Raw genomic sequence first — 15,149 nt, 5'->3', positions numbered from 1 at the left:
TGTATGTATACATATTAGCGTTATTTAAAATAGTAGCATTATTATTATTATTATTATTATTATTATTATTATTATTATTATTCTCATACAGAAGTTGACAATTATATAATTTTTGGACAGAAATCGATTTGAAATAACTTCTTTTACATAGCAATATGGAGGGAATTGGCTAACAACTTGTTTCGCACACCTATGAACAAAATATAAAAAGTTTTAATTTTCTCTCTCTCTCTCTCTCTCTCTCTCTCTCTCTCTCATTGAACGCACTTTTTTATTACAACATAACTCGACATTTTTACACAATTAATGCGTACGCATATCTAATTTTCAGTTTCTTTTTTTTTAGTTTTTTGACTTTTTTCTTTAAATAAATATTATAATTGCAAAAACTATTAATAAAACTTGCTCTGCAACCTTTTATATTTCATTGAGTTTGACTTTTTTTGGTCAAATGCACGTGTTAATTATATTCTGGAAAACTATAATTCTAGCATTAAAAATTGAAAATTAGTAATTACCTAATTTTTCATTACTCTTTCTTTTGAAAAAAAGAATAACTTGTTATTGAAGTTGTTTTGTTTGAACCTACTTATACTTATATATCTCAAAACCGTAAGTAAAAGCATTACATCACGCCTCAATACTAATTCATTCATCTATATCAGCTTTCTTACGGTGAGTAATGTTTTTCTCTATATACTTTCACTATTAGTGACTGTTCTTTTAAATAGTATATATATATAGTGTAGATTGAAAGGAACACAACTTGGAAACTTTTTCCGTTTTACGGACAAATAATTAATAGTATGCGAATTGAATTATATTATAAAGAACAGTTTCTAATAGTGTTGGTAAATACATATTTATTTATATTTATTACAGCCAGCAGACAAGGTGCAGTTTTTATTTAAAGTCGATGTACAATATTTTGTATAATTTATCATATTATAATTCTTGCAAGCCGTGTCGTGTGTCTATCGAATTTGATACGTGCAGACGATATAATTAAAATGCATATGTTTTTCTATACAAAGAGGGACAAATCAAGTTTTAATTTAACGTGTATTTTAAATCGACGACTAGTTGAAATAGTTAAAATCTTTAAGATGTTTTAATGAAACTTCCACACTAAATACCACCTATAGGTATTATAATGATGATTAATTAACTCTTGTTAATCAATTCATCTTGATTAGTCATTGGGATCCTTAAAGAAAAAAGAGAATAAAGAAAGCGACAATGGTTCCCCCCCCCCCAAAAAAAACGGGAACAAACAGAAAAAAAGACTCCTCTTAAAAACCTAAAAAAAACTCGCAAATAATGATTCCAAATGAATCACAAGATAGTTTTCAATCTTTTGATAAACACTCGCTCTTATATTTGATGATTTCTTTCTTGCACATAAACTAGCAAGACTCATGGAAATTATGTATATATACAGCAGGACATGGCTTATCATTAATAAAGTTTTCATCGTTTTTCACTCGCCCTCCAAAGATATTATGGTCTAACAATTTCTTTAAAAAATATATGATGCTTGTATTGTGGCAAATGATTTCATGCATCAGAGTAATAATAATTGTACAATTGATTGTGTAATTGAATATGTGTTGACAAAGTTTACAACAAACAGATGGAAAGAAAAGAATAACTGCTATATTTTCTGGATCTTTATTTGATAAACAAATATCTTTCTCAGAGACATATAAAGCTTATTGGTAAGATAATAATCAAATGAAATCGGAGAGAAAATGTTGTGGCAATATTCAAGCGTTCAAGAGGAACAACAAGAAATGAATAAAGAGGAAATAATAATAGAGGAGCCAAACAACCTTGTGCAAATTAAACAAGACTCTGAAGCATCATCAGATGAAGAGGATCGAGTCCTACAGAAATATTCTTAAGAGTACCTGCTTTATTCTCTTCAACAAGTGCCAACATCAAAGGAGGCTGTTTTTTTGTATAATATTGTCAAATTACACATTTAGCAATGTTTAATTTGTTATACCAATCCTCATATAAAAGATAATGATGGACAAGATATGATTGAAAAATATATAATAGATCCCATTATTCTCCAGTCTATTAAATTTCAATGCAGGCAAATAAAAACTATGGGCTTCTATAATTGATTTAATGCAAAAGGTTGTTCAAGTAGTTGGTCATGGTGCCTTTTCTATCTATAACATATAAATTAAAACGGTGGCAACTTTGAGCAAAAGTAATGAAACTAGAGGAAATAAGTATACAAGTTCAAGAAAGATTCCATCACATGTGTAATACATGTGAAAATACACTATAGGAGAAATGATTAATATTGGGGGCTGTTTTCGATATTGAAGTGGTAGAAGAAACTGCTATGATTTTGATCTTGCTTATTAAAATAAATTGTGATAAATAGTCTATAATAGGTCGTCAATAATTATAAATACACTTTTAAAAGTATGCGGGAAGAAAATTACAATAGAAAAAAAGTACAATCTTGTTTTTTCTCTTTCACCAACTTTTTTCGCACACATTCGAAAGTAGTGACAAAAAGGAAAAATTTCAATATTATTCATTTACTTAGTTATCTTATAATAATACGTTACTTACTCTTAATCCAGATGTCAAGTATCTATCTACTAATTTATCGCTTATAAGTGTATTTTTCGTTATATTATTATTATTATTATTATTAAGTCTCGCATGCGAAAATACTAAGACATATCCTCACAAAGTTAAGCTGGACGGCTTTGATAAAATTAGGATCATTTTAAGGACGCGAATTTTGTGTATATATATATAATATGTGTGTGTGTGTGTGTGTGTGTTTGTTTGTTTGTGAAATTGGAAGGGTTAATCCAGGATACTGTTTCTTGAATGAAAAGTATTTGTTGGTTCATTTCAATATACCCTTCAGGCTTTTTTAATTGCCAAAACCTTACTATGAGCAGCAATAATATTGCATTGGCGCGGAACAGTGCAAATATACTTTGAAGGCATTATGATTACAATGTACAGAATACGAAAGGAGATTGAATATTTACATGGAATGCATTAAGCAATTTTATCGTCAAAACCAACGTACTCAATTACCTACATAAAAATAAGTTAAGCACAGTTTGGCATCATTTTACAGCGACTCAATCAGTTAGTTGGGTCGCAGTTTTTAAAAATTGTTAATGTCTGCGAGCATGCACGAAAAAATTGCAAATACTCATCCTAAAATCAAGTCTCCATAATTGACTAGTCTTCTGCTTGTACAGGATGCCCACCAAATATTTTTCTTTTACAATTCTTCATTTTTTCCTACACAAACGAATTCTTCTTTCTACTTTTGTCATCACATTTTTTTTTGACCAAAATGGGAATAAAATTTGTTCTAAAAAGTAAGCAATGTATTATTATAATATTTCAATTTTATCATTTTTTTAAGGGATATTTTTAAATCAAGAGTGAAAAATGATTTTAGCTTTCTGATATTTTCATTAATAGCAAATTCAATGCCATGTTTTGACTACCTGCTCTAAAAAACTATCATGCAATTCTTGCATTTTCTATTCTTTTCAAATTCTTTGATTTGTCCTCCTTTCCCAAAGTGATGGGCATCCTGCAGTATTTAATTTTCTACACATTACCTGAATCTTTTCTTTCAATATTTTTCTCCATTATACCCTCATCGGTTTTTTACTCTTTATATATAAAAGAAAAGCAACTATAGCAATTTTTTCTCGAGTGCTACCTCATCATTAAGTACATATTAAGAGAAAATTGTCTCTTTGCGCAGAGATCTGAACTTATTTGTTTAATTGAAGAAATTCTTGGCTTGTCATTGATGTATCTATAAACCCAACTTTTCATTTATCTCCAAGGAAAGTAATAATTTCAGTAACGATCCTGATACTCATGATGCCATCTGTTGAAATCGATGTGGAATATTACGATAGAACCATTCGCTAATCCTGCCAAGAGAAATCTGAAAATAATTAACGCAATTATTAACTCTGTCATTAGGTATGTTTCTGTCGTTATAGGCAGAAAATGAAAATACCTTTGATCATAAGAAAGCGCCAAAGATCTCACACTACTCTCACATGATGGAAAGGCATAAAGTAGAGCGAGATTGAAAGTTCGCCATACTTCAACGATTCCTTTATCTCCGGCAGTCATCATGTATTCTCCATCTCTACTCATAATCAAGCACTGAAATACATGAAAGCAATTGTTTATTGTTAGCATTCATCAAGTAGACTTTGCAGTTATAATACAGCTGTCGATAGAAACAAATTGAGAGCTACTATACATATTATAATTTGGCAAACTATGAAAGATTATAAGATTGTAAGCAATTCTGACGTACTTGTAGATTATCATTGTGTGATTCATATCGCAAACGTTTTCCATTTATGGTAAAGGCAGCAATATGTCCTCGTTCATAATTGATGACAACTAAGCCTTCACGACTTATTGCCAAATTTTCTGGAGACGAAAAGCCATTTGGAGCCTCTAGAGATCTTAGAAGATCTCCAAAAGTTGTATGAACTAGCACTGGACCATCTGAAAAGAAACATTTTATAAATTAAGGAAAATTCATGTTCCCTTTTACTTTCAAGGAGCAATGAATGCGGAGAAATATAGAGGTCGCAGAAGACTAAACACTAGCATTCTTTTATAAGAGTGTGTCACAAGACGAAATTCAAAACTTTTATTTTAGACAAAACAGAAAAAGAAAAATGAATGATCTAATGATCTTACAGTGAGAGCCAGAAACCACAAGTCCAAGCTCTACAGAGATGGCAACTGCAGTCACAGGTTGCTCGTGACCAGTGAGAGTAGCTCGTGGTGCAGGGGTTTCTCCTTCTCCAACAATGGTTTGTGTTCTTGCATTCCAGTGCCACAGAAGAACAGTGCAATCAGCACTTCCGGAAGCAATGTAGCAGTCTGTCATTGCATTCAAGTCACTTCGTGTTAAGCATGTCACCACTCCATAGTGACCGAAAATTATCTGAACAATTTTCGCTGAAAATCAGAAACGGAAAGTTATCCATTATTGTTTGCACCCAGTTATTATTAAACGTAATTGTTAAATTTCCACGTCTATTGCGCTCAACAAGAGAAAATGTGAATTTTGAAAAATTCTCACTTTTACCTGTTTCAGTTGAGAAAACGCGAAAACTGTTGTCCCAAAAGCCACAAGCTACTATAAACCGACTGTCGATGGTCGTTATGAAGCAATTGCTTCTAATTTTCACTTTTTGGCTAAAGTTGTCGCCTAGATGCCGTCGCAGAGCAACATTTGAACTGTTTGTTGCTTGTGCTAAAATTTTCATAAATTATTTACTAGTAGATATTTAGAAAATATTGTCAAGATAACTGTTAGTTTCACGTATACATATTCTCCAACTTGCCTCAAATAAAATTTATTATACACTCAGTTACTCTAAATAGAAGTGCAACCTGAGAAAATTCAAAGTAAATATGTTGTGAGAATATTCACGTGTTCCAACTTAATTTTCAGTCAACTTACACAACATTGGATCCATTTGAAATGGTTGATGGACAACTTGAACTTGAGGATTGTCGGCATAACTTGGAGATTGTACAGAAGCTATTTTAAGACAAAACGACATTATCATTTACATAATATGACAATAATAATTATTATATAGAAGAGATAATTGTGATTTGCGTGCGTGTTCTACAGTATATTTATAACAGTTTGAGCTATTTCTTGAAACTAGTATAGCATTCAAAAAAAGATTACATTTTTTCAAAGAATCTAATTTTGTGAGTTGATTTTTTCAAATTATCTTCATTTTCATTTAAAGCTAATGTGTAAATGCAAATCATTTTAATACAGTAAATTTGTCCAGTTTCTAACAAAAGGAAGAAAAAAAATTACACATTTTCAGTAATCACTTATTTAAATGTTAATGTTGAAAAGAATGTACTTGCCAGTATAATTCAAGTTCCATCTATTTAGGGCAAATTGATGTCCAGTTGTTATAGTAACAATGCATGGATTAGGAACTTGTGGAAGTGTATTTGCTGAAATGTGGCAAATTGGAGAATTTGAAGGAAACTTGGCAGTCATGCAAACATCGTCTGGGATGCTGTTGAACATCATTGGAGTCTATTGAAAATATAAAGAATCGTTTCTTTTTCTTATTCTTCATCACTAAATTTTTATAACATTAGATTAGATGTATTTTTATTTTTACTTTTCAAATATTTTTCTTTAATAATTTCCATTTCTTATTATTATGTTTATAACTGTTTCCTGTAAATCTCAAAAATTGTAATATCCAAAATATACAAATAGTAAGGATAATTTTAAGCATGAAAATAAGTAAAATATTTTTGAAATGTCCGAGTGCATTGTACAATAAAGTATATTAATCTGTGCGTTGGAAAAAAGTAAGTGTGACTCTATAAGCATGAATAATTATAATTTTTCTTTAAAATGTATACATATATATTATATATATATATATTTATTAGCTTTGTGCGAGAAATCAAAAATGTGTTTGACTCAAAATGAATTTTTTCTCGCACTTACTGTATTTTTCAAGCGCACAGTATTTGGAGAAGACTTGGAACTTGTTAAAGGCCCATTGAGACTTACTGCATGCATAGCGGAGTTTCTCGGCGGGTGAGGCTCCAAGAGAAGCTGCGATGGTGTTTGTCCAAAGTTTCGAATTTGATTTTCTATAGCTTCTTTCATTATGGCATCCGTAATTGTTTCCAAGTCAACACTCCCTTCATAGGTCAAGTAATAAAAAACATTGGTTGCTCTTACAGCTTCTGGTCCTGAAAATTGTCAAGCAATGGCATATATAATTTTCAACGAGTTAAAAGAACGCGTGATATGTACAAGTGTATAAAGCTACAATGCAATATTATTTTGTGGCACACCATATTCAACGAACGGTTTAAGAATATAAATAATTTGAGAGAGAGAGAGAGGGGGAGGGGGATTTCTTTGAAAGCCAATGGCAAAACTTGGAGTTGGTTGCTGCCGATTTATAAGTGGCTCTATTTCCAGCTGATCCGGCTCGTGCGACCATGTTCCCTCGTGCAATTTTTTCAATGTAAATTCTCAGGTTCTGTCTCCTTCGTTCCCTAGAGTAAACGTGTTACATATTATGGGTGGGATTCATTGTCGCGCCTCGCACACGTGCCTAATTGGTTTGGACCAGGCCCCAGAGAGGAAACTAACAAAAACTAATTCCTTCCATACGATCCAACCTCGTGCTCTTGGGAGATGCATCTTCGAGGAAAAGCCGGATATAGAGGCGCCACCGGCAATTACCTCTGGCGTAAATTTAATTTCACACGACTCGTCATCTTCGTAATAATTTTCCACAACGTGTACAATTGTCTGCATCCTTCAATCTTATTTTAAACTCATGTTCTTACATTATATTTTTCATGACAAATTTTTTTCCAAATGTTTTACTTTTTTGTAATTAATTTTTTACTGAATATAACTACAAAAACAATTTTTTAAATTTTATTTTCTAAATTTTTTGTTTGGATGAATTTAGAATGATGAAATTGGCCAAATCATATAATATTTAATTATTAATTGTCTGGTAAATTATTTAAAAATTTTATAGTTGCAAAAGTTGAAAATTACCTCTCTGCTTGTATCCAAAAATTAAATCTATCCATTGATGAAGTTGTGACGAGACGAATTCAGATTCAAGGGCCTGAAATGAAGGATAAAATAATTTAGAGAAATATTTTTAAAAAACTTGGTAAGGATTGCAATTGGTCATTGAAAAGAACTTACCATTCGATTTATGCGAACAAATTCCTCCGGAGACGTTGCCCAAGGAGGTAGTTGTACATCTCCAACAGAACTACCATCTTCTTGAACACCTAAGCGATAACGGTTAGTGTTGACAAATATTTCGGGAAGAAAGAAAAATTCCGGAATCAATTCCTGTATGAAATTAAAACAAATAATTATTATTTACCATCAACTATCTAGATAAAATAGTTGCTTATTTATGTGCAACATATATTGTATTAGATTTTTATATAGTTTACCCTATTTGCCTATCAATAAAATTTGTTTGCCCCCTACCATATATTATTATTATTATTTCTGAAGAAACTAACCTTGACGTCAGAAGTATCTCGTTGACAATTTTTCCACGATAAAGCGATTGAAGAAAACAGCCTATTAGGGTGATCAAATTTTCCTCCTTGTAGAGCTAAAAAGAATGTAGTCATCGGTTCCTAAAATGTAACAAATATAATAATATATAAATGTTGATTTCAAACAATTGGCTTCAGGTGACCAAAGTCTTTCTTCAAACGTAAAATTTATGAAGGTAAACCAAACATTTTTTTAAAACAAGTGAAACGTACCACTCGGATGAGCCAGTTGAGAACGAAGGCTGCAGTGGAGTAGTGAGTGCCATAATGGAAGGGCGGTATGCTCTCATGTTCCCAACTTTGGAAACGCTCCTCAAAATAGGCTTTTCTGCTAGGGTTCAGGGCACCAATAGGCTACAACAGCAAATGTCGGTGCATAAGTTTATTTACATTTGAAAAAGTCGTGAAAACGTTATGTTTATTGTAATCTTGAATTATTCAAGAGTTTCCACTTGAGAAAATCAATTTCATCTCCTATTATGAAGTTAAATATATATAGGTATATGCAAGTTAACCAACCTTGGATAAGTCTCGATAATTGCTTGGCAATGTGAGGTCAAGTTCCTTTGTTTCATAATTCGAAAGAATCCAAGGGAACACTGGGTACTGGTTGAGATCATTGTAAGTTCGCCCTGAAACAAGGAAACAAATTTATTGCATATATAGCACTTGATCTTTATCAATTTCACTTGAACTGATCTAATCGAAGAAATTAGTTGCTGATGGACATTGTTATATTCAAATACTTTTCAGTCACAAAAATCTTTTTTTTTTAAATATATCTTATTTCTCGCATTTTTTTCAAAAAATATATCGTTTTTCATTTATTTATTATTTTTATTGGAAAAATGAGAGTTTTCTAATAAATTATGTAAAGCTTGAAAATGGGACAAGAATGGGTTTATAAGAAATGAAAAAAAGTGTTTTTGAAAATTTGTTTTTTCATATTGAATAAACTTTTACGTCCGAGTTTGCCGATTTTAATTGGAATAGTAGGTAAAAAATTTTTTACACGAATAATTTTAATATTGTATTAAGTTAATTCTGTTTTATACTCAGTTTACATTATTTCTCTATTTTTATTTATTACTTATTATTTGATGTTTTTTAAATTATTATTTAAAGTCTTCGTGTATTCTCATTATTATTGGTTTATGTATTATTATTATTTTATTTATTGTTTAATGTTTCTAAATTATTATTTAACATCTTAGTGTTTTTCGTATTTTTATTTTTGTTTTCTATATTATTTTATAGACTCCCTGAAGAGGAAATCGTATTGATTTCGAAACGTTGCAGTAATTTTTATATTAAAAAACCGCTTGTCCGAATGTATTCGTGTAACAAGTTTCTTACCTACTATTCCAATTGTTTTTTCATTTTCTCAAAAATAGACTGTTGCTCCGCTTATATTTTTACATATTTTATTGGAAATCGTACATTTAAAATTAAAAACTTATAACTGCAGAACAATAAACTATTTGTAGGTACTCTATAGAGTACAAGTTTCTTATAGTTCTAAGAATTAAAATCTTGTAGGATTAAAAATTTTATATGGGAGGTTAATAATGAATTCAATAATTTTCAACGTAATAGCTTCAACTCTAAATAGTGTGTTGATATTATTGTTATTCATGTTGCATGATTTTGGCAAAATGCTAATTTTAACAATTAGGCTTTTACTTGTTTAGTCCAAAAATAAAAGAGTACTAAGCTTTTACATGTTTGCTTTTCTCAACACTCTTTACTAAAAACGCATATAGGAAGGACTCACATCCGCTATCCGCATTGTAAAGAAATAAGAAAAAATAGTAAATGACTGCAATATTGTATTGATTAATAGCAATAAATAAAAAGATGATAAGAAAAACATATAATGAATTATGCCAACTAAAAAAAGGTGCGTGTTTCTCCTTCTTTGTAATAAAGAGAAAAAATACACACAACATTTCATTTTAAGCTATTCCACTAGCTCGTATTTCTTTATTAGTGAAATCCTTAAGTGTCACATGAGCTTGAAGAAGTAAAAAAAAAGTGTTGTAATTCTCTGGCGCCAAAAGATAAAAACTAAAATGTAAAAGATGGAGAGTTATACGTGGAAGTTAAACAAGTTTAAATGTGAAATCTATTTTTAAGAAAAGTGCGTGCCTTGAGAAGAACTCAATGGGGCGCGATGCTCCGTTTAGTAAGTGCATAATTCAAAGCGTGACGGCTAATCGCTCTTGAAATTGTCACCTCGGAAACTCTCACTTTCACATCTCGGTTTTTCAGGCTTTTTGGTTTGAATTTTTTTCAAAATATTTTATATGTATATTAGGGACGGAGCGGCGCTGCGGTGAGTGTATGTTATTCTTTTCCCGCTCGTCACTAATTAAAGTACGTCAGCGAGTCTGTCACTCGTTACGAGCATGTTTTTCATGCGTAACGTAATCGCTTAACATCTAGCTTTAATTTCTCTTTCTCATTTCCTCTGCTTCTCTTTCTCTCTCACTATAGTCATTCTTGGAAGTATATATTTTCATTTTTTTCCCTATTTTCCTTCACTTTTTCTGCGTGATTAATGCTGAATCCTGTTAGACATTTTTTCTCGTGTTAAAATATTGTCGACTGATTAACAAAATCTATTTTCCTTTCTATTTTCGTGAAACTTTGTCAAACCAAGGGCATGAAATGAAGAACTGTGCGTTTTGAAGACACGAATTGGCCGTTGCTTGCTTTTCATAGAATTTTTAATTAAATTAGATAATTAACAAAATTTGTCTTTTTTTTTTTTTTTTTTTTTTTTTTTTTTTTTATCGGGAACAAGTGTTGATAAGTATAATTGTGCGCGCAGTTTTTAAATTAATTTTACGATGGTGGTTTAAATGAATAAACTTGATTTATCAGTTAAAGAAAAAGGGATTTTACAATTGTGTGACGCTAAATTGTAAATAAGGAATGAAGAAAATGTTCACCATTATAGTGTTCGTTGAAGAAACTGTTTTAAATAAAGGGGGAAAAAACATTTGGAAAGGTTCCCGAGAACAGAAGGGAACCGTGGGCGAAAAATCCAGGATTCGTGTTGTCCCCAAAGTCACCGTATGGTTGTTTATCTCTTCCTATCGCTATCGTGAGGACCGAAAGATAATTCACAGCCGCTTAGAACCGGCGGAGATACGATCAAAGATGAATGCAAGGACCTGTTGGCAGCTGCTGCGGCAGGCATGTATATACGTACGAATCGCTAAAAAGGTATAAAAGAGAAATGAGGTGTAGAGAGAAACCAGTGGTCAAAAGCAGAGCTCGAGTTTACCAAAAAACAGAAATAGTCTTTCTTCAAAGTATTCCAAGTGGCATTATTCTAAAAATGCTTATACTCTTTAATATGAATTTTAATTACTTTTGTGCTTGACGACATTCATTATTTGCATCAGTGTTTATCTTTTGCGTTAAAAATAAAGTAGAACCGGTTGGCATAATGTGCGAATACGCACCATATTCAATCCTAATCATTGACAAATAACTGTTACGTCTTCAGGCGTTTTGTCAAGCAAATGTTTTCTAAAAAGAAACAGTCATCGCTTATTCGCTTTCAGTAGCATTGATTTGTTGGAATATAGTTTCATGTGATATTAGTAGAGAAAAAGTGTATAAAGTGTATAAAGTGTATAAAATGTATAAATTTTTGTTGCCAAAGCAGAAACGGGATCGAAGAGACTGATATTAAACCGAATAGAAACAAAGAGACCCACTCTATTCTTTGTCAAGGACCCCAGGGAGAGGATTACCGCGGACGGCAGACTGGAATACGGATTATGCTTCTGGGGTTGGAACGCCAACAGTATGCTCTGATTGAGAACATCCCTAATTCGGACCGACAGACTCCATCCACCCGTGTGCAGCCATAAAAAGCCCACTTTCTATGTGTAACGTCTTCACGAAAACGAGAGGAGCTACGTTTTTCAACACAAACGGTGTACGTTGAGCCCAGATTTATTCTCCTACCTTATTGTCCCTCTCCTCTATGCTCCACAAGAAAGAATAAAGAAAGAATAACATTTTTTATCTTTTCGTTTACATTTCATACAATACGCATACGCGCACAGTCATGTTTCACAGCTATTTAACGTGATTTCGCTATTTTTCTTACTCGCGCATAATCAAATCAAAAATCTTTTCTCACCTGCTAAAGTGTTGAGGAACATGAGGTACTCAAAATTGGAAACTTCCCGACGTTGCCACCTTGCGGTCATGTTTGACATTCTGAACATTTGACGTGGTGTCATTAAGGAAGCTCTTCTGCAAAACGAACAAAATGTTAATATGCTACTTCCAGATACAGTTTAATAGCATATGTATGTTTCAATAGTAGTCAGATTTTTACCATACATGCATCATGTTTGGGAATATTAATTGCGTTTATATATTCTTTAAAATTCCAATTTTTATTCATATTGCTTTAAAGTTCAGGTGTGCGTGTGTCAACTGAAGAGCAATCTGATTTGTGGAAAATTTTCTAATATGACGAAAAAAGAACGTGCATTATACTCAGACCAGACACAAATATTTAATACTTAATTATGCGTTTTTCAATTAATTTATTTCAAAAAATAGAAAAATAGAAGACAACTTTCGAAAAATATCACCTCAATGATGCTATAAAATTAATAATGTCATAATACTAATATATTCATTAAGGCCTTCAGTAGGTAAAAATTTTTTTTACACGAATACATTCAGACAAGTGGTTTTTAATTTTAATATAAAAATTAGTCCAACGTTTCGAAATCAATACGATTTCCTCTTCAGGGAGTCTACAAAATAATACAGAAAACAAAAATAAAAATACGAAAAACACTAAGACGTTAAATAATAAATAAAATTCTATCTTCATTAACACATTTTAGTAATTTTGTATTTTAATATTTCAGTTATACTAACTCCAAATGTTACATTCCAATTTTTGGACAAACTTTAATTCCTTCGACGCGACATATGTAATGTAAAACTTTTTTATTTATTGGTAAGATATATTTTTTTGCTTCTTTTTTACTTTTGTTTTCATTTTTATATTCATTTTAATTTTAATATTGTATTAAGTTAATTCTGCCTGTTTTATCCTCAGTTTACATTATTTCTCTATTTTTATTTATTACTTATTATTTGATGTTTTTTAAATTATTATTTAAAGTCTTCGTGCATTCTCATTATTGGTTTATGTATTATTATTATTTTATTTATTGTTTAATGTTTCTAAATTATTATTTAACATCTTAGTGTTTATCGTATTTTTATTTTTGTTTTCTATATTATTTTATAGACTCCCTGAAGAGGAAATCGTATTGATCTCGAAACGTTTTAAATTTAAAAACCACTTGGCCGAATGTATTCGTGTAAAGAATTTTGTTTACCTACTATTCCAATTACTGTAAATTGCAAATATATGTATATACAAAACAATTATTTTTTAAAAATTTCAGCAATTCTCAAGACTAAGTAGGAGAAGAATAAAAAAAGCTAGCAGTCTAAAGGGGCTTGAAAAAAGAGTTGCAGTGAATATGTGCACATATATGTCTTTTGCAATTGAAAAGAAAACGGAATAGAAAACTGATTTATTGAAATGGAAAATAATCTTTTATCCTGCGTGTAGTGATTTTATAAAAATTTGGGTGCGTCAATAAATATAAGTAAAGATGTGAAGCGAATCATGAGAAAGAGGAGATGAATATTTAATAGCATTAATCGAAATTCTACATGTAAGTATGTATAGACCAAAGAGGAAGAAATAAAAGAGAATAAATACGTTATTACTCGCGATATCAGTACGAAGAAGCTACCTCGAGTAGGAGGCGGAGGAGATGAGAAAAAGGAGAGAAATAAGGGAGAAAGGTTTATTATTTTTGTTGGTCAGGAATCTCCCTTGGATCAGACGTCGGACTCGAACCTCGTATATTTATGGTCGTCGTATCTCTTGCCAGTTTTCTCCTCCGTTTCAATCTCTCTGTCCTTCTTTCTCTCTCGCAGTTTTAGCGTTTAATAGATGGCCAGGAGAAACGGGGAGACTGCAAACCTGTGTTCTCGCCGCTCGAAGAAGTATAGAATAAAACTTGCGGGATAAGAAAGCGTAACCAAACTTTCAAGTAAGCAGATTTTAAACTGAGAAATTACAAAGTTGTAGAAAAAAGTTGAAGAAACAGAATAAAGCCAATGCGGTGAAACATTAGAAGCATTAAAACTTAATATATTGTTGATATGAATAAACAATCAAGTGAAAAGAGCTGGTAAAATAAAATGAAATAAAATAAGCCTCCGACTTTTGTTCAATAACGCATGTAGGTGTATAAGATATCCGCGGCAGAGTAGAATCCAAACTCGAAGGGACAAAGAAATTGTGGAATGCACTGAGCGTGTTTCGCTCCAAGGACTCAAAGTGGACCAGAGTCGCGAACGAAAAGGAAGGAATTAAAGGGTTCCTGCCAATTCTCTTTATAGCTTACCTAGTCTGCGGAATCCCATACTTGACACCCACACCGGTTCGCGGTAGCGCCTTGATCACCTTTTTTACTGTCGCTTGATCCGGGAGGGCAAAGAAAATTGAGGCTGTTGAAAGAAAAAATTTATTTATTCAATAATTATTATATCTTATCTCTTGAAAGTTTTGCTATTGGACTTTACTATTGACTCTATAACATCATGTATAGTTAGAAAATGTTAAAAAATTATGGATAAGTCTCAATAAATATTAGAATGGATTTATAGATGTTTTATAGACAGTTCATTTTATTAGGAGATATGAGTTAATATATGTGCGAACGTCCGCATGAGAAGGGCACTATTGGACTTATCTACTATGTATATTATTCTTGATTAAATTTCCAATACTTTAAGAGCGGTCTTTATCAAGTTATAGAGATTCAAAGTTAAAAGTGACAAAGTTAAAATCCACTACCGGTTCCCATACTAATTAAAAATAAGATTATTAGTTGTTTTCATTATAGGATAAAGTCATCGTAAACGCATAA

The 15,149-nt window shown here is 31.4% G+C and overlaps 1 protein-coding gene across 6 annotated transcripts in view; it reads right to left on the bottom strand.

Moving 5' to 3' along the window:
* Positions 1-217: 217 nt before the first annotated feature.
* LOC122505964 (neurobeachin) overlaps positions 218-15,149 on the bottom strand; it is a 170,280-nt gene continuing 155,348 nt past the window's right edge. For all 6 annotated transcript variants that reach the window (XM_043617873.1, XM_043617878.1, XM_043617879.1 and 3 more), the window contains 15 exons: positions 14,625-14,727; positions 12,311-12,426; positions 8,668-8,780; positions 8,362-8,502; positions 8,110-8,229; positions 7,778-7,930; positions 7,622-7,694; positions 6,608-6,792; positions 5,938-6,115; positions 5,510-5,590; positions 5,132-5,299; positions 4,738-5,001; positions 4,343-4,539; positions 4,034-4,185; positions 218-3,958 (listed from right to left, as the gene is read on the bottom strand). In XM_043617873.1, coding sequence (XP_043473808.1) covers positions 3,868-3,958; positions 4,034-4,185; positions 4,343-4,539; positions 4,738-5,001; positions 5,132-5,299; positions 5,510-5,590; positions 5,938-6,115; positions 6,608-6,792; positions 7,622-7,694; positions 7,778-7,930; positions 8,110-8,229; positions 8,362-8,502; positions 8,668-8,780; positions 12,311-12,426; positions 14,625-14,727 — 2,135 coding nt within the window. In that variant the 3' untranslated portion in view covers positions 218-3,867. The remainder of the gene's footprint in view (positions 3,959-4,033; positions 4,186-4,342; positions 4,540-4,737; positions 5,002-5,131; positions 5,300-5,509; positions 5,591-5,937; positions 6,116-6,607; positions 6,793-7,621; positions 7,695-7,777; positions 7,931-8,109; positions 8,230-8,361; positions 8,503-8,667; positions 8,781-12,310; positions 12,427-14,624; positions 14,728-15,149) is intronic.

Source organism: Leptopilina heterotoma, unplaced genomic scaffold (genome assembly GCF_015476425.1).
Source record: "Leptopilina heterotoma isolate Lh14 unplaced genomic scaffold, ASM1547642v1 Lhet_381, whole genome shotgun sequence".
Classification (NCBI taxonomy): domain Eukaryota; kingdom Metazoa; phylum Arthropoda; class Insecta; order Hymenoptera; family Figitidae; genus Leptopilina; species Leptopilina heterotoma.
Note: the sequence above shows the minus strand (reverse complement) of the source record. Positions and strands in the feature narration are given on the sequence as shown.